Source organism: Ammospiza nelsoni, chromosome 14 (assembly GCF_027579445.1).
Source record: "Ammospiza nelsoni isolate bAmmNel1 chromosome 14, bAmmNel1.pri, whole genome shotgun sequence".
Taxonomy (NCBI): domain Eukaryota; kingdom Metazoa; phylum Chordata; class Aves; order Passeriformes; family Passerellidae; genus Ammospiza; species Ammospiza nelsoni.
This window is the reverse complement of record NC_080646.1, coordinates 6229739-6251660: the sequence shown is the minus strand read 5'-3', so window position 1 is coordinate 6251660 and position 21922 is coordinate 6229739. Positions and strand designations below refer to the sequence as shown.

The following is a 21922-nucleotide window of genomic DNA, read 5'->3' as shown; positions in this document are numbered from 1 at the left end:
GGCTTGTCCTTATTTTTCAGAGATCGCGCAGCATCGGCTTTTTGTGACGCACCTGACTGGACAGGACATGGGTTCACACTTTATTTCTTTGTTTCATTTTTGCAGAAAGTGGCAGAAAATTTGACTATTGAGCTTCTTTTTCTGGACTTCTAGCTCAGCCTGAGTCTCTAATCCCTTGCAATGCGTGTCCAACTACCTGTAAAAGCTTTGCAGGAGACAAATCTTTGTGAGGATTAAGCAGTACGCCTATCTTAAGAGATGCTGGTTTATAGAAATAGCCAGCATGAAAATGAGCATTTTGGAAGAGGGTGGAGACAGCACTAGGTGCAGGGAGATATATTAAATCACTGTGTGGTGTGTGTGTTTTTGTGGGCACCTTGCTTGCATGCACTGATGTGATCCTTCACGCTGTTTGTGCATAGAGTGTGTGTAAATATTAAGAGACAGGGCATCAGAGTGATTGCAGCTCAAGTAGGAAAACACTGCTACAACAATGCCACTGCGTCCGTAATCCTCTGTGAGTGTTCCCTGCTTTGGTTAAATATGCAGAGACTGATGGAGATTGCCAGTGGATTAGCTCTCGTGTGGCTGGTGCCAGGGATTGATTAGCATAAGCAAATTTCTTTTCCAGCTTCACATCGGTGAGGAGAGAAATGCACCAAGAGGTCCCTCCACTGCCTGGGAGGGGACTGAGATGGTAGGGAGGAAAACTGGAGTGGGAACAGTTTGTTCCCAGTGTTAACTGGTGTGACCAAATAAATCCCAAGACTTCTGTAGTGAGCACATCCCCACAGTTTACCTTGCAGATCTCACAAATCGGCTGCTTTAATTTTTGTTTTGCTTGCAAACACGGTTTTGAGGGTTGAGGAGCTTTTCCCATGGTGTGATTTGTTTCTCTGCCATCTTTTTCGTGATCCTGTTTCAGCAGCTGAATAAAGGAGGAGCCTAAAAGCCAATATGCATAGTGCTCTGGGTTGGGTTTTTTTGGTTGATTTGGGGTTATATTTTGGGGTTTTTTTTCTGTTGGTTTTGTTTGGCTTGGGTTTTCCTTATTTCTGTGCTCATCAGAATGAGGGCACAAACCAGGTAATTAATGTGTTTTGAGCTGCTGCAAATGCACCTAGTCATTATGGAAAATCTGGGGCTGGATGCTGAGCTTGTGCTCCTAAAGCAAAAATCCCCTCCTGTGCCACTCCACAAACATTCTGTGTGTGCATCAGGATCCCCTGGGACTGTCAGTTGTTGATATAACACTGATCCTTTCACATGTAGCCTTGATAGTGCTGAGGACAGGGATTTGCTGATAAAACAACCCTAAGGCTTGGTAGTAATTGAAAATGCAGGGTGGTTCACCAGGCAAAATGCCTGCTTACAGAAAATAGATTTCATCTCTAAGTCAGCAGACATTTCTTTAGGGAAATCCCGAATTCTGATGGAAATCAATATTTAAAGGAACCCTGATAGTCTGGGGAGAAACCTCCATGTAACATGCTTTCAAGGCCAAGCAACCCCTTTAGGTATTAGCATCTGAATGTTAAATATAGGCTAGAACAAAAACTGTACTGGAGTAACAGTCTTTTCTAGCAGGCAGGAGAAAGGCCACTGCCATGGGCTCTCTCCAGCCTTGGAAGAATCATATTACAAGTTTCTTAAATCTGTAGCATGGGTGCATGTTTTTATTGCCTCTTGTAAGTAAATGAAACTTCCCAACCAGCTTTAACTACAGTTATTAAGTCTTATTAAACACAGGAGTAAATAAGTAATTCTGCAATATTTGCATGCAGTGGTTTGTTTTTTTTTTTTTTTTTGCTGTAAAAACCCAAATATTCAAGAAGCAAGAGCAAATTTTACAGGCTGCTGAAACTGATTTGGTATATTGATAAAAGGCTTGATCAGAGAAGAGGGGAGGATGGGAGATGTCCAAGGCTGCCTGATTTCAAACTCTCTAATAATTTCTTTCACTGGCTGAAAGAACTAAACCCCCATATGGCTTTCCCGTCACAAGTGGTTGCATGGAAATGGGAGAAGTCAGATTCAATCCCATGCTTTTGCTTTGCAGGCTTTCTGGAGCTGCTCTGCTGGCCCAAAAGCAGCTGCAGGTCTGTCAGTGAGAAATAGGATGCCTTGGGACAGCACTGTCAGATCTTTCTCCAAGGGCTGTGTTGCACACACAGATGCAGTGAGCTGTAACAGTGGAATCAATGAGAAGAGCTCCGAGCTAAAACTCAGTTTGCTCTGACACATTTGGTGTTCCTGATTACAAAAACACTGCATTGTATTTGTGCATCTTGCAATGCATCACAAGGAGGGACTGGATTTAGTTAAAAGGTAGGAAGGTAACAAGATGCAGAGGATGGTCCATGGAAGGGGATGGCTGAGCAGGGATTTCAGCCTCACTGCCAGGACATCTGTGCCTGTCTTTGGCATCACTTGAGCAGCCATAAATAGGTGTCTGAGGAGGGGTCTGCTGGTGTTGAGTTCTTGAAGGCAGAACTAAAAATCATGTGTGTGCTACTGTACAGATGGGATGAACCCCCAGCCTCTCCACTCCTCCCCACCTCATGCCAATACAGGGCTGGAGCTGCTTTGATCCCCACCAGAACAAAGTCTAAACATTCAAGTGAATTGTCCCAAAGTTGTTCCTCATTAATCAGCAGCTGCAGGCACTTGGAAACATCTGTCCAGCCTGTTTGAACATTCCCTCTGCTTCGGTGGGTGCACTGAGGAGGCAGAACAAATCCAAACACGCCATGGGGCCAGCACCACCTCTTCACCTTTCCTACAGCTGTGTGAGTGAGCAGGAGTGGTGATGGGCAGCTGGCTGTGTGAACAGGGAGCTGAGTGGCAGGGAAAATTGTGTCTTTCCATGGCAAATGAGCAGAGCTGGGAATGAGAGACCAAGGGCTGAGCAGGGATGAAGGCATCCCTCCACTCCTGTCTGCCACAGAGCATGGGCAGTGCTGGGTGGCTCCAGCAGGTTTTGCTGTACAAATCAGCCATCTGGGTAGGAAACAGTCTTCTTCTACCCTTACTGTGTGTTTCTGAGGTTACATCAACTGGTAGAAGTCAGAGAAAACCCACTGAACAAGGAGCTTTGCCCACTGGATGTGAATGTGGAACCTTTATCCCTTTATCCCTTGAGAGCCATTCCCTGGTGTGCAGGAGGATGCAGCATCCCCAGTCTGCACCAGGATGCCTCTGGTTTCCACAGGCCGTGCTGGGTTCGTGTCTCTTTAAAGGCAGGTCACAGAGCCCCTGAATTGCAATATTCCAGTAATCCCTTTACACTGGCCTGCTCCACGCAGCAGGAAATGTGGGACAAGCAGGGTTTTGAGATTATCTCGTGCTTTGCAAAGCCAGTTCCTTTTGTGCTTTTAGAAAGAGCCTGCTCCTGCACAGGCAGGGGGCTGAGGGTGATGTTCCTGGCCAGATGCTGTGCCATGACCACAGAGCGCTCCCAGGACCATGGCAGGGGGGTCTGTGCTGTGCCTTCCCCAACACACCCCAAAACCTCTGGTTTGTGATGGTCACTGAAACACCCAGTTGCTGACAGAGATCACACTGAGCTCCTCGATCCCTTCCTCCTCAGGGATGGAGTTATTTGGTGCAAGGACAAAGTTTTTCAGCAATTTTCCACACCTTGCAAACTGATCAGCTTTCTGCCCACCAAAGCTGTCCCTTGGGATGGTGCAAGGGGGAGGAGGTGTTTCTCTGACCATGTGCTTTGCTCCTTAGGAGCACAGTGAATAATCTTCCACTTAATTTCATTGAAATGCCAAGGCTGGAACAACCTGGCTCCAGAGGACCCAGCAGACAGCAGTGACAGCTCCATGGCCAAATAAAGCAGTATCCTCTGCTGCACCAGGGGTTTGCCCCTGTTGGGAAGGGCTGTGTGAGTCACTGCTGATGGTTGCTGCTTTGATAGCCAGCCCTGCTGGGGGAGATGCTGCTTTCCCTCCTCCTGTCTCACCTGCCCAGCTCACCTTTGCCTGGAGTGTGTTGGCAGCTCTCCAGAATAAATCTCCTCATGTATCCAGCCCCTGGTGAGGCTGAGGCTTTGAAGTGAAATGACTTGGTGTTCTTTAGCTGCCCACAGTTCTTTTCCTCAGCCTGTGACTGTGCTAAACCTGTGTGAGGGTGTTCACAGGGGTTTTCGGATTGGGGAAGAGCCGAGGATCTGACTCCATATTTCAGGTTTGATTTATTATTTTATGATATATATTACATTAAAACTATACTAAAAGAATAGAAGAAAAGGTTTCGTCAGAAGGCTGGCTAAGAATAGAATAGGAAAGAATGATAACAAAGGTTTGTGGCTCAGCTCTCTGTCTGAGCCAGCTGGGCTGTGATTGGCCATTAATTAGAAACAACCAACATGGGCCAATCACAGATGCACCTGTTGCATTCCACAGCAGCAGATAACCATTGTTTACATTTTGTTCCTGAGGCCTCTCAGCTTCTCAGGAGGAAAAATTCTAAGGAAAGGATTTTCCATAAAAGATGTCTGCGACAAACCTGCTCTTATTGCTCACTGAACTGCACCTGAGGTGCCTCTGGCTGCACCTTGGTGAGGCTGGCAGGGATCGCAGTGTCCCCTCCATGCCTTATTTCCAGCCAGGAGGGCTTTCCCTGGGAATTACTGTCCCCAGTTAATTCATCACAGGGATTGAGTCCATGCTTCACCTGTTTCACCCTGTGAGCAGCACAGCTTTGCTCATATTTCAGGATGCTGTTGCTACTGGAAAGCAGCTTGAAACACCAAGGAACAGCTCTTTATTACTGAAATACTGACAGCCTTTATCCCTGTCTGCAATTTGGTTCCAGCGCACTTTGTGTGACTCAGAGCATCTCTGTGCCCCTCCACAGATGTGGGACCTGCTGCTCCTTCCCTTGGCTCTAATGGAAAACTGCATTGTCAGGCTTGGGCCTTACTGGTGATGAAGTCTCATCACAAAATGTCAGATCTAATAATAGCCCCTGTCCCAATACTTTCCTCAGCTCTGGGAAAATGTTACCTGACAGGACAAAGTAGGATTTGGCAAATTGCTCCATTTGAAAAGATGAGGAGGAAAACATTTCTGATTTCTCAGTGCAGCCTGTTTTGCTGCCTTTTTTCTTTCCTGCCTTTTTGGGAGGCAGGAAGACTGATGAAGGAAGTAGAGCAGGTAAACTGAGAATTATGAGCTGTTTTCAAGCTAAGATCTAATTGTGCTCTAAAAGAACACAAACTGGAAAGAAGTGTTTGAGAGGTACCAAACAAATTATTTGAATTGTCCCAAGACAGAGTTGCTTCTTTTTTTTTTAAATTCTCTTCTCTGAAGTATTTCTAAGAACTGCCATAATTTAGTAAGAATTAAAAAAAAAATAAACTCAGAGATTAAAAAGTGTCCTCTGGCTCCATCAAATCAGACCGATCTAAAAGTTAGGGGGAAGCATGGGAAAAGACCAAGCAAGTGGTATTAAATCTAGCCACAAAGTTAGCACATTTTAATTCTTAGCAGCAGCCCCAGCACTGGGAAAATGGCTTTTGCAAGGCCTCCTTCTCTGCTAAGCAGCAACTTTGTGGTTGCATGGCGAGGTGGGGTGATGTGAAAAGTGTTCTCCTAATAGGGGCGGTTGCATGGAAATGGCACTTGTGCAGGATTTCTCAAAAGAGGAAGGATGTCTTAAGCTAATTCAAACTTGCCTAATTTCCCCTTGTGTCCTCAATTCTGCATAGATGTCCAACCACAGGCTCTAGCCTGGTTTTTGTGCCCAGCAGCATGCTCCATTGATCCTTGAGCATGGTCCTGCTCTGTGCAGATCCTGGACTATCCATTGTGACAGTCCATGCCTTGGGTTTTTCCACAATCTGCTTGATTTGTGAATTAAAGTGTGAAATGCTATTATTGCAACCCCAGGATTTTGTTGGAGTCTCAGAAAAAGATAAGAAAGGCCATGGGGTGAAGCAGTTGTTTTCTTCTTGATTTTAGAAAAAACTACAGTAAAAGAGAAAACACAATTAACATGGTTTTTTAAAGCTAGCCTAGAGGTGAATAATAATTTAATAGCTTTGGTGAGACGTTAGATAGGTGTTTCAGTGGATGCTCTATCCCACATTGCCCTCTAGTGAGGACATGGCAGAGCAAACCTTCCTGCAGCCACCAGGATATGAAATGAGGTGATTTAATACTGAGGACAGGGCTGGTTTCTGACATATTTGAGATGCAGTAGTGTGAGGAGGGGCAGTGTTCATCTGTCACCTGTGCCTGCACTGGCCACAGCTTTCTCAATGTTTGCCTTTTTCTGAGATAATTCTCTCTGCAAGCATCTCCCTGCTGCTGCTGGATCACCTGCCACATGTCCCTGCTTTTGGAAAAGAGTAAAATATTTCCTTTTTGCTTTTGGTGAAGGATCATTTTCCATGTTCTTTGTCTTGGGCTTTGCTCCATGAAGCAAACACTAGTTCTGTGGTTTTTCCTGCACACACATGGTCACACAGCTCTGTGGTTTGGACAGCATCACAGGACAAACTTCCATCCCTCCTCAGCCCAGCACTGATGATCCAGAGGTGTTGCCCAGAGGGTAGAACTGGCTGGTCTCTGTCCCTCTGCCTCCATTTGTCTTTGCTGCAGCTGATATGGAGCCCAGAGTGTCCTTATGTGCTTGGCCATATTTACATAGAAATTCATAATTAATGTTCAGTTTTCAAAGGTATTTGAATGCTGTCTCATTCATCACAGCCATGGCAGTCTCTGCTACATGCCTCATTCAACCGTGTGCTTGAAAACTTAACACTTAGAGAAAAGTTTGTCCCGAAACCTGTGATTTTCAGCACGCAGACAGGGAAGGGGCACGGCCTGAGTGTGTCTGTGGCAGATGTGAGGGTGCTGACAGTGCTCTGTGCCAGTGCCACCCTCCATGGTGTTCCATGTCCTGAACACCATCGTGTTTTGGGAACAAGGCTGATCAGCACTGTCACCCACATGGCACATGCGGGCTGAATGACAAACACTGATGCCATCTAGTGACCACAAAAAACGTGACACGGATATTTTAAAAAATCCTGGTGGAAGCCACAAGTGGGGCTGGGAAGGAGGGGAAAGGGGCTGAGGTGTGCTGGGGGTGAAATCCCCTTTTTTCTGCTCTCCCAGCCTGTCTGTTCCCTCATTTCACACCCATGGAGTGCTTCTGCAGGTGGGCAGGGATCTCCCCTGTGAGGCTTTACAGGAGCAAGGCACAGCGTGGAGCACAAACCAGCACCCAGGACAAGGTGATTGCAGGAGGGGTCCTCCTGTGACGTGGGACAGCACAGGCAGAGACCCTGGGGATTAATTTAAGCTGACAGCACGGGCTGAGTGGCCATTCCTGCAGCTTTGAGCTTGGCAGAGATGGGCAGGGGTGGCAGCTCCTGGTGCTGCCCTGACTGCAGTGACCCCTTGTGATGGTGTTCTCAGGGGTCCCAGGATGAGGGAAGAGATGAGAATGTAGACTCCATGTTTCAGAAGGCTTGATTTATTATTTTGTGGTATATATTATATTAAAACTATACTAAAAGAATAGAAGAAAGGATTTAATCAGAAGGCTGGCTAAGAACAGAAAAGGAATGATAACAAAGGTTTGGGACTGACCGAGACAGTCTGGACAGCTGGGCTGTGGTTGGCCATTAATTAGAAACAACCACATGAGACCAATCACAGATGCACCTGTTGCATTCCACAGCAGCAGATAACCATTGTTTACATTTTGTTCCTGAGGCCTCTCAGCTTCTCAGGAGGAAAAATCCTAAGGAAAGGATTTTTCATAAAACGTGTCTGTGACAACCCCTCACTGCAGCTCACACAACCTGTCACTTCTCTTTCTACCACCTTCCTTTGTCCCTTGTGCTGCTCCAGGTGAGAGCCTTGAAGGCTTTAATGCCCTGGTTTGTGTGAGCAGCTGCCTGGGGGCACCTCTGCTTTGTCCCTGGTTATTAATCCAGCCAGGTCCCAGTGCCAGCAGCCTGGAGGAATTAGTTTGCACCCTGCATTTTAAAAATGAAGGTGAAGTTGCTTCTGACCATACCAGTTTATTCTGCTTGGCTAAGCTGTTCTTGGCAGGTGTGGTTTGCCTTGCCTGGGGATGGGAGGGTCTCTGGGAATTTTTCTGCAGCTCTGATAATTTCTCCAGCTCCTGAGAAATGCACAGAGAGGGAGCTTGGGAATTAAAAAGTTTCCAGATAAGGAACTTGAGGGCTGAGACAGCTGTGATGGAGTGCATTATAAATGCACTGAGATGCCAGGCTACACCCCCAGAGAGATCAGGAGAGTGAGCAAAGCACCCAGATGCAAATAAACTCCTTTGTGGGCCATCTCTGCAGTGCAGTGACACAGGACTGGTGCTGGCACATCCCTGCTGAGGTGCCCCCCTCACCTGGCACAGGGGTCCATCAGCAAGGCCTTCCCTCAGAGGGAACAAATATCTCTTGCTCTGCTCCACACTGCTCAGTCTGTCCCTGCTCCCTTCAGAAAACCATTTACAAGGGTCCTTGGGGGGATTTTTGTTGGTTTTTCCCAAATGTTGTTGTTATCCCAAATGTGAAAGTACCTAATATGTTCTTATTGTCTAATTTACAAATGTTTTGTGTTGTCTTTGGTGCTTCTTTTTCTGGATTATCCTTGTGTCCCCCTGCCTTTCTGCCCTGGATAATTGAGAGCTGGCGCTGTGCCTGTAGCATTCTTGTTTCAGGGCCAAAATGGGAGTGAAAATAAATGCTTCTAAATACTGTATTGAAACAAATAAGTAATTTACTCATAATAGCTCTTCTCCTGGTGTTACACTGGCAATTTCATGCAGGTTTTTTAGAAGGAACAAGCAGTTGTGAGGGGCTGGAAGATCCACGCAGCATGAATATTTGTCATGTGTGTCTGATGGGAAGAGGGGCTTCACAGATGTGGAAAAATACTCCTACTTCTGCAAAGGGACTTCATCCAGCAGTCTGTGACAACACTCATTTCATAGATTTTCTGTCCCTAATGTCTGAAAATCCTGTCTACCAGGATTTTAGCTGGAAGTGCCAAAGACAGAGTTGCCCATGAGGGGAAGGCAGGGCTGCTTTACCTGGTGCTGTTGAGTAAGACATCTTTCAGAGCAGCCAGCCGACCAAAACACAGCATATGTCCACACTGTCTCCTCAGCTCCACAGAAATCCTTCAGCATTATCACACCTCCATCTGTTCACTTTCCTGAAGAGATACGGAAAAGCAAAACACATTTAGGGTGCTCTTTTGCTTGGAGCATTCAGCACAGACTGTCCCTATCTATTTGGCATCACTAAGGTAATACCATCTTACAGCAGACAAGCAGAACAACTTGCAATGAATAACCAGAGCCTGGTGCTAATCTTCTCTTTTCTCTCTCCTTGTAGGGATCCTGTTTACCATGCTGGTATTTGGGCCAGCCTGTGGATTTATCTTGGGCTCCTTCTGTACCAAAATCTATGTGGATGCTGTCTTCATTGACACAAGTAAGGAGAACTGGGTTTGCTTTCAAATCAAATACGCTAAATTTTTATCATCAGGACAAAAATGTTGATGCTCACAAGCAGGAAGCTGTGATTCCATCTTCAGAGCCTCTTGCATGTATGAGTGTCACTTTTAGAAGGGTTTTAAGACTGGGATTCTAAAGATTTCAGCTCTGTTCTGATAACTAACAGATTTTTAATGGTTAAATTTGTTCCTTTCTGTGTTTTTTTCTGAGATGAGTTTTATCCCAGCTCTTAAAGGACACCTTGTAATGGCACTGTGGCATTGTCATGCCAGGGGAGCTGTGTCCAGAGCACAGTGAAATCAGATTTCACTGCCACCCCAAGGTGTGGGGAAGCAGCCAGGTTCTGATGGAGGCACACCAGTTAGATCCATGTCCAGCACCTTCTGCCCATGGCCCTGGAGGGGATGGATGGACAGCATCAGTCCCACAGCATTACTGCTTTTCTCCAAAGCATTAAATAATTATTACTCACCTTGACTTCACTCGGGTTAAAGCAGATTGTTTGCAAATCGTCCTTTTGTTCATTTAGACCAAATTCTGCTTTTTTTGGTGCCTGCACTGTGTGTTCTTCCCCATGAGAGGGCAACATGAAACCGGCTGTTCTCTGCCGCTCCCCTGCCCTCTGCTACGCACAGCAAACCGGGTGCTTCATTCCTTTCCCTCAATTGTTCAGGTGCTTTTTCCACAGTTCTCAGCTCCATCGGGTCTCACAGACCCTTATGCAGGGTTTTTTCCTTTAGAGAAGGATGTATTTCAGCCCTGTGATGTTGTAAATGTGTTGTCAAAGAACACATTTGGATGGAGTTGAACCTTGTGGGACTCAGAACAGAATTGTGCAAATCTGCAAAATTGTTACTGCCTTTTTTTTGATCTCACATGCACATGGCAGCTGAAGAAATGTAAATAACATCAACTGAGAAAGAAGTATCTTTTGGGATGGCTGAGGCATTTGGCTGCATTTTGGTCAAACACCACATGGCCCTTTTTCATTCCTTGGCTTTACCAAAGCCTCATTTGGCAGAGGAGCTGTTTGAAACCTGTTTGATATTTTACCATTCAGTATCATTTACACTAAAATACGAATGTACAGAAGAAAATATTTTATCTCCCAGTAGGTGAAGCTGTGGAACTCCACACCATAAGGTGCTAAAAATCTCCAAATGGATTTTAAAGCAATTGGACAAGTGTATATATCTGAAAAAAATGAACATGACACTGAATCTAGCTTAGAAAGCCCCCAAGCCACAAGAATAATACATGCTGACTTTATTCTTGTAGGCTTTCTGGGCAGCTGCAGTTGGTTGCCATCAGAAGCAAGATGCTGACCTAGCTAAAAAAATTAATTTGGTATCTTCTGGCCATTTTTAACATAAGAAATTGCTCAGTATCTGCAGCTCAAAAAGCCCCAGAGAAATACTGAGCCACAGAGAAGAACTGTGGAACATTACTGCTAAGAAGCCTGGAAGGGCTGTGGGTCAGACACTTTCCAAGGAGGGTGCAGTGCTCCAAACTCCAGCTGGCTTTGGCCACGGTCAGTCCCTCTCATGCAAAAGCTGAGGCACACATGGCCTCTGTTTGTTTTTGTAAGGGAAAGAGTTTCCATTTGCAGCTGGCTCTGCCTTGGAATTTGAGGTCCCATAAGGAGAACCAGCTCCAGGGGGCTGAGCCTTGTCCTGCTCCCTGTTTTGGGCAGGTGTGGGATGCCACAGGTGGTCAGGGTTTGGGCAGGTTTTGGACAGGCTGCTGCATTGCCCACCACCCAGCTGCTATTTTAGGAGGGGAATATGAAGAAAACTCTGATTTGCCTGACTCTTGACGCTGTTGTGTTCCCAAGAACCTGTAAAAAAATGCACGTCAGGCAGGAGGAAATGACAGCAGAAGAATCCAGTCCCTCCACCACACTATTTTTCAAACTTTATCTGTATTTGAGAGCTACGTGTTATTTTCCCTAAGGAGAAAATAGTTTCCTTCTGTCTCTGCTTGAGAGACAACTTGATTGCCTCACTTGAGACAGATTTTTCAGAGTGGCAGTAACCAGACAGTCACCATGAACACAGCAGCTTGTTATTCCAGCCATGTGGGCCTGGGTCTCCCCCAGGAATCAGCACTGGGCACCCTTGTGGCCGTGGCAGCAAGGCAACTGTTAGGAAAACAGTTTTTCCTCTCCTGCTGTTTATTTGTATTTCCTCACACTGACTCCAGACCCTTCTTGGGCCTTACCTCTGCTGAGTGATGGCATACAGGACACTCTGGCCTTTTATTTAGCTTTTCTTCCTTTTCTGATTATTTCTGTACTTTTCTGAGCCCATTTGATGCTGCGGTGTCCTTCTCACCTGTGCCAGTACGTGTCAGGTGAGCGTGACACAGACTCCATGTATTACAGAATAATTATTGATCAACAATAATCTTTATTAAGAAACCCATCGCTCTTTTATAGACAATTACAATATAGGTGTACTTGATTGGTCTTTTAATTAAAACACCATCACCATTGGCTGATTCGGAAACCACACTTTGGTAAACAAGTCTCCATAACACATGTTCACAACATCAGGTGTAGCAAGTGGAGGTAAGAACTGTTTTTCATTCTTTTCTCTGATCTTGACTGGTTTTTTAATTAAAACACCATCACCATTGGCTGATTCGGAAACCACCCTTTGGTAAACAAATCTCTATAACTATACAAAAACTTGACAGCTGGCCTGCAAGCAAAGCTGAGTTAATAGAAGAAGTAACAACTGATGATTTTCGAGTGTATTCATAGCAAAAAAGAAGACAAAGCCGTCAGCATAGAAACAGATTAGAAAAGATACGTGAAAATTTTTGTGAGCTAGACTACGTGCATAAGTAGATGTGTATAGATGCCTTATTAAATTTCTGTAAAACCTTTGCCAATTATATTGACGTTAATTGCTTTGCACCAACGAATATAATAAGTTACTGTGATGTAGTTAATGACTTAAGATCACACTCTGTTAAGAATATATAAGCTAGAGAACACACAAAATAAAAAACTTTTTTCTTCTTCGACCCTGATCATGTGTGTATGTCACCTCCAGCCTAACAGTGACACATAACACATTCTACATGTTATGTGTTCACAATATCAGGTGTAGCAAGAGGAGATAAGAATTGTTTCTCATTCTTCTCTCTAATCTTGATTGGTTTTTTAATTAAAACACCATCACCATTGGCTGATTAGGAAACCACCCTTTGGTAAACAAATCTCCATTCCACATGGCCACAATACCAGGTGTAGCAAGTGGCGGTAAGAATTTTTTCTCATTCTTTTCTGTGATCTTGATTGGTCTTTTAATTAAAATACCTTTGCAAAACAAAGTTCCATAACGCATTCCACATGTTCACAGTATCAGGTGTAGCAAGTGGAGATAGAATTTTTTCTTTTCTCTGAGTTTCTCACAGCTTTTCCCAGCACCATGCCTGGGTAGGTCACCTGTGGCGCTCTGTGCCCAGACAGGAACCAGGCCCCTGACTGGTGTTTTCTCCCCTCACAGGCAAGCTGGACATCACCCCGGACGACCCTCGGTGGATCGGAGCGTGGTGGGGAGGCTTCCTGCTCTGCGGTGCCTTACTCTTCTTCTCGTCGCTGCCCATGTTCGGCTTCCCGCAGGCGCTGGGGCCGCGGCCGGAGCGCGCCGGGGACAGCGAGCAGGCCATGCTGCCCGACAGGGACTGCCAGCGCCACAAGCCCAGCAACGGCGTCCTGCGGCACCCGCTCGACGGGGACAGCACCACCACCTCCTGCTTCCAGCAGCTGCGAGGTGAGGCGAGATCAGCAGCAGCTCCTCTGTCCCGGCAAATTCACCCCAGAAATCAGCAGCCTCGAGTTTCAGTCCTTAACTTCTATTTCATTATCTCTGGCGTTGCTCGTACCTGAAAGAGAGGCTTCATTCCACTTGAAAGCTGTGGGTTTTTTGGTTTTTTTTTAACCTTAAAAAAAGGTGGGAGTTGTTCAGCGTGGAGAAAAGGAGTCTCGAGTGACCTTTTTACTCTCTACAGCTCCCTGAAAGATGGTTGTAGTCAGGTGGGGTTGGGCTCTTTTCCAGGCAGCACTGACAGAACCAGAGGATTCAGTCTCAAGCTGTGCCAAGGGAAATGTAGGTTGGAAATATATTAGGAAAATATATTTTGATATATAAAAATACAGTTTTAATAGATGAAAATATATTCTGAAATTTTTAATTTTTATATATATAAATATATTTATATATAAAATTTAATTCTTATATAAAATATATAAAATGTAAATATATATTATATATAATATATATTTTATATATATAAGTATATAGAATATATCTAAAAATAGAAAATATTCATATATATAAAAATATATTTTTATATATAAAACATATTTCCTAATATATTACAAAAATGTTTTTGACAGAAAGAGTGATAAAGTTCTGGAATGGTCTACCTGGGGAAGTCATAGAGTCAGCAGCCTTGGATGTGTTAAAAAAAAAGACTGGATGTGGCCCTCAGTGCCATGGTTTAGTTGAGGTGTTTGGGGCATGGGTTGGACTTGATGATCTTAAAGGTCTCTTCCAACCTGGTGATTCTGTGAATTCTGTGAGAAATGCATGATAGTCCTATAGAGTTGCTAAAAAAATATGAACTTTGAAGTTTGTGAACTTCTCTCCAGTGTATTGTCCCACTCCCCTCTGCCTCCCAAAATGGAGAGTGAGCCAGCAAGGGCACTTAAAAGAAATTGGGAGCTCCCAGCAGCTGAACTTCAGCTTAGTGCAATCCCAGATACAAAGCAATGAATGCATTGAGTGCTGGGCATCACCACAGCTCTTAAACTGAAATGGGAACAGGGAGATGCCAGCCCAGAATAGCAGCAAAATGGCAGGGCAGAGCATAATTTGTAGCAAATTAGAGAGAAAACCTCACATCATGTCCTGCAGTGATGGAAATGGAGGTGACTCTAATTAAAGTCAGCTGAGGATCCAGCATTTCGTGGGAGAGTATGGGCAGATATCCTTTCTCTAGGCTGTACTGGAAAATCCTTCATCTGAGAGGGTGTTTCTGTAGCACTGGTGGCTGCTTCCCACTCCCTGTTGCCGTGGCAGAGCAGGTTTCATTACTGCCTGATGCATTTAGATAAATGAGGAGAAAATCACTTACTCCCTGTGCAGTCACCTTAATTGGGAGTTGAACGAAGTGCGGGTGGGAAGGAAAAAGAGACTTTGGGGAAAAATGTGTTGTCTAAATATATAAAAATGCCTTGAATACTAGATGTGGTTGTTCATTAAGGGAAGGTCAAAGATGTGAAATTTTGACTTGATGAGTAAATTCAGAAGAAAGGTAAAGGGATAAATTGTTTGAAACTGAGTAAAATTCATTTCTTCATAGTTTCATCCTCGTTGCAAGGATTTTCTCTTGAATGGGCTTTTCCCATGATATGTCCATATGGATAGTTCTGTGGCTTTTGTTGTGTACACATCAGAGTGGCTGCTTCTGGCCACTGAGCTTTTGGAGTGGGCACTGGAAACGTTTGCAGGTTTTCATATAGAAAAATGAAAGGATATGACGTATCCCTGCTGCATGGAGGGGCAGCAGTTCAGCCTGAGGATGGTGCTGAGCATCTTGCACACAGGGAGTCCATGGGGGGTTCACTGAGCATCTGTTGCTCGTTGAAGTAGAGAAATTAAACTGCCACATCCATATGCTTCAAGTATTGATTACATCAGGAGGCACCACAGGCCTCCACGTTAGCCCTCTCACTGCAGGTAACCCCATTTCAGATCAGTCAGTATTTCAGGAGCCTCTTTGGAGATGGACTTTGAAATAAAATTTACATGACATCAAATAAGACAAGGAATGACCTTTTTAGTTGTTCCTTTGAGGCTATCACAGATTACATGGTAGCTGACATCTCCTTTCAAATCCCTTGCCACTGTTGTCATAGTCAGAATGTGGTCAAGAGTCATGTTACTGAAGTGAGGCAAACACACCTCATCATTCCTGATGAGGTTAAATCTTTCTGTGGGTCTACATTACTTTGGTGGCGGCTGAATTATCTGTATTCATTTCTTTGTGGCAGATCTTAGTCTCCCTAATTTATTTGTTGATTCTCCTTTGGAGAAAGTTAAGACTGTTCAGGGAGAAAGTTAAGACTGCTTGGAGAAAGTTAAGACTGCTTTTTTCTAGGGTAAAAAAGACTCTTAATTATATACAGAGGTTAAAAATATGTATGTGCATGCATAGTTGTGTCTTCTGTCCTAATATGACCTTGGATTTTGCATGAATTTGTGATGCTGAAGAGAATCCATGGAATCATAAAACGACATGAGTTGGAAGGGACCTTAAAGGTCATCTAGTTCCAGCCCCCCTGCCATGGACAGGGACACCTTTCACTAGGCCAGCTTGTTCAGAGCTCCATCCATTCTGGCCCTGAACTCTTCCAGGGATGGGACAAGCACAGATTCTCTGGGCAGCAGCAGAGGATTTACCTGCACAGGGGATTGGGACCAGAGATGCTCCTTGGGGTTTGTTTGGCCACAATTCTGCCTCACTTTTAGCCAGTGGTGTCTCTGCAGCTGGTCCTGGACAGAGCTGCTCCTGCTGTGTGTCCATGCCTGCATGGAGGTGTGGATCATGTGCAAGTGTGGGGAGGAAGAGCTGTTTCTCTGGATTGATTATGCAAACACCCTCTGTATCAACAGCACATCCTTAGAGGATGAACTGCACCTCCTTTTTGGATACTGAAGGAGCTTTATTTTTTTTTTACATTTTTTTTTTACATTTTTTTTTTTACATTTTTTTCCAAGCCTTGCAGTGGCTGCCACAAGAGAAAGGTCATGGTAGGAGAGGGAGCAGGACAGTGTCAGCTGGGGACATGCTCTGAGCCTGGGTCACGGCTGTCAGCTAGAGACATGGCACGGCTGGCCCGTGGGAGGATGCTCCAGACACCACAAGATCTGCTGGAAGGCAGTGAGATGGAGGGCTGGCTGAGATTCCTTGGCTTTCTCCAGCCTTAGCACGCAAAAAAAGCCAGGACTAATATAAAAGGAACATGCTCAAAGTATTGATCTTTTACATCTCCGTCAAAGTCTTAAGCAGGAGGGAGGGCCCAGCTTTTGGGAAGCCCTGGCATCTCTTCCTGTGGGGTATTTTCATGCCAGGAAAGAAGCAGCCTTAAGAGGAGCTCTAAACTTGAAATGGAAGTGGTACCTTTGAAGAGCAGGAGGTGAAGAGGCAATCAAAGGCAGTGGAGGCAGCAGGGGGCTCAGCACAGGGGCATGGCAGCGCCGGCAGGAGAGCTTTGGGACAGTCCTGGGAGCTGCTTCCCGTGGCTAAACTGGCACGGGGATGCTGCACCGCTTTGCCTGATTAGTATTTCATTTCAGCAAAGCAAATCCATTTGGGAGTGCAGAGAAGTGAAGGATTAACAGCAGTGGAAGTGTGAATAAACGCTGCCATTGCTCTTTGCTCCTGCCTGGCAGTGTGTTCCAGCCCTGTGCTCTTGGTGTGGTCTGTGAGAGCGCCTCAGCCATGGGCTGGGCAGTCCCTGCTCTTCTGGGGGGCACAGCTTTGCTTTCCTGCCTCTGCTCTGCCTTGGGCACCTCTCTGCTCCTCGGGCCAGAGAAGATGCTCAGCTCTGTCAGTGCCCTCTGCTCGAGTCTGTCCACATATCTGCCCTCTCACTCGCTGCCTCTGACACACCACCTGCTCTGGGACGTGCTTGGAAATAGTTCATTAAAAACCTTCCCTTTTTTTTCACGCAGAAATGTCACATCTATCGAATTGAGCGTCCGGTTCTGATGAAATTTGATTTCAGAATGCTTCCCCTGCATGATCTTTAACACCTCTGAAGCACTCTGCCCTAAATGCATTCTGTTTTGCAGTGATTTAAACCAGAAATTCGTTATGTTCTGCCGCTCTGTCTAGCAGGAGAGATTAAAACCCTAAAAGGATTGAAATTGATATGGAATCCTCCAGGTTTGGAAAGGGAAGCTCATTCACGAGGAATTAAAAGAAAACTCACTGTGGAATTAAATGAATTTCAAAACTGCAAATTCCCTAGATTTGGAAACGTTTTGGTCTCTTTCCAGCTTCATTTTCAAGAGTGTAGGAGAGCTGGGACGTACAGCTGACAGCTGCCTTGTCTTCTGTTCAGTTCTGTCCTGCTCCGTGTACCAATCTGCTGAATTACCTTGGGAGGGAGCTGCTCTGAATCTGGGATTTCTCTCCCAAAAAGTGCTCACTGGGAGCACAGTGCTGGGCCAGAAGCTCCCAGCTGTGCAGGGAGGACCTGGACCATGGGGAGCCTGTAATCCTCAGTGGGAGTTCAAGGGATTGGGCAAGATTAAAGGCTAACAAGGGTAGTTTTTAATTCCTGGCTTCTCATGACTGATAGGGACAAGCTTTTGGAGAGGGCTCCATCTATACCTTCATTCACAGCTGCAGAGGTGAGGCTTTGACCCAGGTTTAGATTTTAATGCCTTTTTGGATTTGGGTCTTGTCCCCCTACAAACACTTCAAAGGCTTGCTGAGAAGTCCAAGTCTTAGGTGAGAAGGTGGTGATCATAAAAGGCATCAGGTTCTGTCAGTCTTTGAGTTTTCTTTGGCTTGTGTTTCATGAGGGTGTAGATTTTGTTGTCAGGTTTTTCTCAGCTGTTTCCAAGCCAGCATCTTGTTGTCAGCACCATTAAAAAATTCAGAAAGGCCTTCAGCCTGCACACCTCAGGGCCAAAGCTGAGCAGCAGCTGAAGGCAGGCAGAGCCTGTCTCCAAAAAAATGCTTTTCCATGACTTCTGTGTCACAGGTGAGGGAGGTTTGTGTCCTCCTCTCAAGTAAAGTAAAGGTGGTTCCTGCAGGGAAGATGATGGACTAGAAGGACCTGCTTTCCATCCTTGAAAACTTTCCATCAAGCTTGCATCTTGTCTGAGAGGCTTTTTTGATTTATGTGTCATGCTTTTCACTCATATCCATTATGATAATATTGCCAAGGCCACGTGGAACTTCAGCATGCTAACTTCACCTGAGATATCTTCAGCAGCTCTTGCCTTACTCCATCTTCTCTTTTACAGAAGCCACCTCTTTCCAGAATGTGTTTCATTCTTGCTGCCTGTGCTGTTTTCTTCATCCCTTTTTCCTCAAGCCAGGTGGAGGTTTTGCCTTTTGCTTTCTCTTCAGACCTGAGGCTTGGGTAGTAGAAAGTCATATTTTGGCTCAGTACTACATTTTGCCTTTCCCTCACCACTCTGTCCTAGGTGGACTGGGCTGTAAACCTCCCTCTAATTTATTACTTTGCTTTCTGTGTTCCTCATCTTTACTGCAAATTGAAAACATGTCTCTGTAGGGTGCTCCAACCAGAAACAGGGGCCTTGGTGATTGTAATGTTCCAAACAATTCATTTCAAGCACCAACGTGATGATTATAGTTTGTCGTTTCTGGAGAGTAGTTAAACCTCGTGTAATGAGGTTGCCAATTATCCCCGCTACTCCCCGATGTGCAGTGACAAATCAAAGCTACTTGGTGTACATAAGTGTATGCATTTGTCAAGGCCCTGGCCTGTCATCCACAGAGCACCCACGGAGGGAGACAGGGAGGGGGTTTGGATGCTTTGGAACCGGTGTTGTTTGAGTGGGAAAAGGTGGGAATTCAAGGGATTTGTGGGGGATATTGGAGAGCTTTGGGACATCCACACAGATCCCTCCCAGCCTATGGGTGATCCTGTGACCAGCACTGCACGTGGATGGTCTGAAGAGTTGGGATTAAAGTACTTTTAACTACGTTTCAGCAGTGAAAAGAGGTGTTGTGTTCTCCTCAGTGCATCTTGCCAGGGCGGTGGGAATCGCTTTTCTGGGAATCCTGGAGCGTGTCGAGTCTGTCAGGATGAGGATGGGAAATGAGCTCGTCCTTCTGGGAGTGGGAGGCTCAGTCTGTCTGTGTGCCCTGTCTACTGCACCTTGTGAGTTTTCTCCAAGTAGATTTTTGAGACTCTTTGGACTCCAAAAGACTTTTCCCACTTTGGAAAAGGACTTCATTTGAGCTTGTAGCTGCAAAGGGCTGCTCCAAAGTGTTCAGGTGACCTTTGGGCCTGTGAAATTGCAGGGTAACATTCGCCATGACACCCTGCTGGGTTGGCTCCAGTGGAGAAACACCATCCATAGCTCTTGTGTTCCCCAGGGCTTCACTGTCCCCCATCAGGCATTTCCATTCCTATTCCATACCCAGCACCATATGCCAAGCAGCTGTAAGCATGTCACTCTAGTCCATTGAGAGATTTTTAAACTTTGCTGCTGACTTTTTACCTTTTTCCCAGAGGTATTTCACCCCAAGAACTGAGACAGATGAGGCAGCAGCCGGTGTCAAATGATTGATCTTAGCAAATGGCAGTAGCAAGATGAAAGGATATTGAATTCTATAGGGAAACCTCCCTTTATTTCCCTTAGAAGATGAAAGAGAATGAGTTGGCCCTGGCTGAGGAGATAGTGGAGGCTGCCAGACTCTGCTTGAGTTGTCTTTGCACTCTTTGCACTGGGTTTTGTGTCACACATGATGGTACAGAGTTGTAGCAGACAGTCAGACATTCAGCAGAGGACAGGATCTGTCCTAGAAAACTCACAGGAAGGAGAAGCAATGATCATGGAATCAAGGAATCACAGAAAGATTGGGTGGGAAAGGACTTTAGAGACTTTTATCTTGTTGACACCTCACCATGGACAGGGACACCTTCCACTATACCAGGTTGCTCACAGCTTCATCCTGCCTGGCCTTGAACACTTCCAGTGGCATCCACAGCTTCTCTGGGCAACCTGTTCCAGTGTCTCACACCCTCACAGTAAAGAATTTCTTCCTTATATCTAATGTAATCCCTCCCTCTTTCAGTTTAAAGCCATTTCTTGTTGTCCTGTCACTACACATCCTTGTCAAAAGTCCCTCTCCAGCTCTCCTGTAGCCCCTTTAGGGGATGAAGTGCTGTGACTTGGAGCCCTGCAGAGCCAGACAAGGCACTTGTGAGGGGTTCCTGTCCTGTGTGAGATGCTGCAATAGCTCTGCAAATTTTTCTGTTGTCCAGAAAATGGATTTTGACCTTGGTAGCGCACGATGGTTGGGTGCCAACTTCAGAAATAAATGTCCATCATCTTTAGCTCCCTCCTGCAAAAGGCAGGCTGTCATCACTATTGTCTGGTGGATAAAGTTAGAGCTAGACCTTAGTGTCTTTAGATTTAAATTGGCACAAAGCTACATCTCAAGGAATCCATTAATCTTGAACAAACTGAACTCCCGAGGCACAACAGTCATTAATACCTTAAATATGGCTTTTCAAGCTCAGTACTGCCAAGTCCACCTTTTCATTTTCTATATTTTTCCTGGCAAGAAGGGGAAATTCTGTAGGTGGCCACCAAAGAACTAAAGGAAGCAGCAGGTGGCTTCTGAAATTTATCCATGTCTGAATTCCCCCATCCCCATTCCTCCCACACAGTATTTTCCCCCCTTTTTTCTTTTCTTTTTTCACTCATTCTGCTAAAAATTGCTATGCCTCTTGCACCTTAATTATGTTCAGTAAATCTTTAGGAAGCAGAAATTTTATACAGCTTGGAAAAATGTTTCTGATTTAAAGAGACCAGAAGCTGTGAAGTGACCTCTTCCAAAAAGGTTAGATCAAACCTAATTATAACCCTTTTTCCCACTGTCCCCAAGAAAGAGCCAAGGGCACCCAAGCAGAGCCTTGACAAAGAGCTGTGCATTCTCTGCTGAGGCCAGTGCAAAAAAATCCCTGAGGGAAAACATAAGCCAGCACCAGAGAAACATCATCTGCCAGCCCCTGGTACACCACAGGGGATCTGGGGGATGGATTTTCAAAATGCAAATGGGGGTCCATTGAGGCTTCACTACACTACTTCAAGGTAATTTTCAAACTTAATGATTTTCACATTTAATTCAGGCAGAAATTAGTCATCAGGTATGGAACAAAGCAAGGCTATCTTCTGTACTGGGATGCTCTCCTCTTCAAGCTGTGTTATCTCTACAATAATTAAAATGCTCGCTGGAGTAGAAAACGTGCAATCTGATTCATTAGACAGATTTCCCTTTGTAGGGTAACTCTTGTTTGCCTATGAGAAATTGAGATGGGCTTGGAGGAGAGAGGGCTCTAGACAATGATGATTTGGAAGGGGAGAGCCAAGGGATCATGAAAGCAGAGCCACATGTGTGTGTCTCACACAGAGAACAGCTCATCACGTCCTCTTGCACCCTCTTAAGGATGGCAGGGTCTGCATGGAAGGCTGGAGAAGCTTTAGGTTGTGGGAACACACAGCCTGTCCCAGGCAGGAGGACCCTTGTGCCATGGGTATCCATGGCCTAGGCTAAGCCTGAGAGTTTCAGCTTGCTGAATACACTTACATGTGCTGCAAGAAGGTGACCATCAGTGAGTGAGCCA

At 45.4% G+C, this 21922-nt stretch overlaps 1 protein-coding gene across 1 annotated transcript in view; it reads left to right on the top strand.

Moving 5' to 3' along the window:
- Positions 1 to 21922, top strand: part of SLCO3A1 (solute carrier organic anion transporter family member 3A1) — a 133213-nt gene that overhangs the window by 93956 nt on the left and 17335 nt on the right. The window contains exons 3-4 of the mRNA XM_059482527.1: positions 9386 to 9484; positions 13023 to 13289. Of these exons, the coding sequence (XP_059338510.1) occupies positions 9386 to 9484; positions 13023 to 13289 (366 nt within the window). The remainder of the gene's footprint in view (positions 1 to 9385; positions 9485 to 13022; positions 13290 to 21922) is intronic.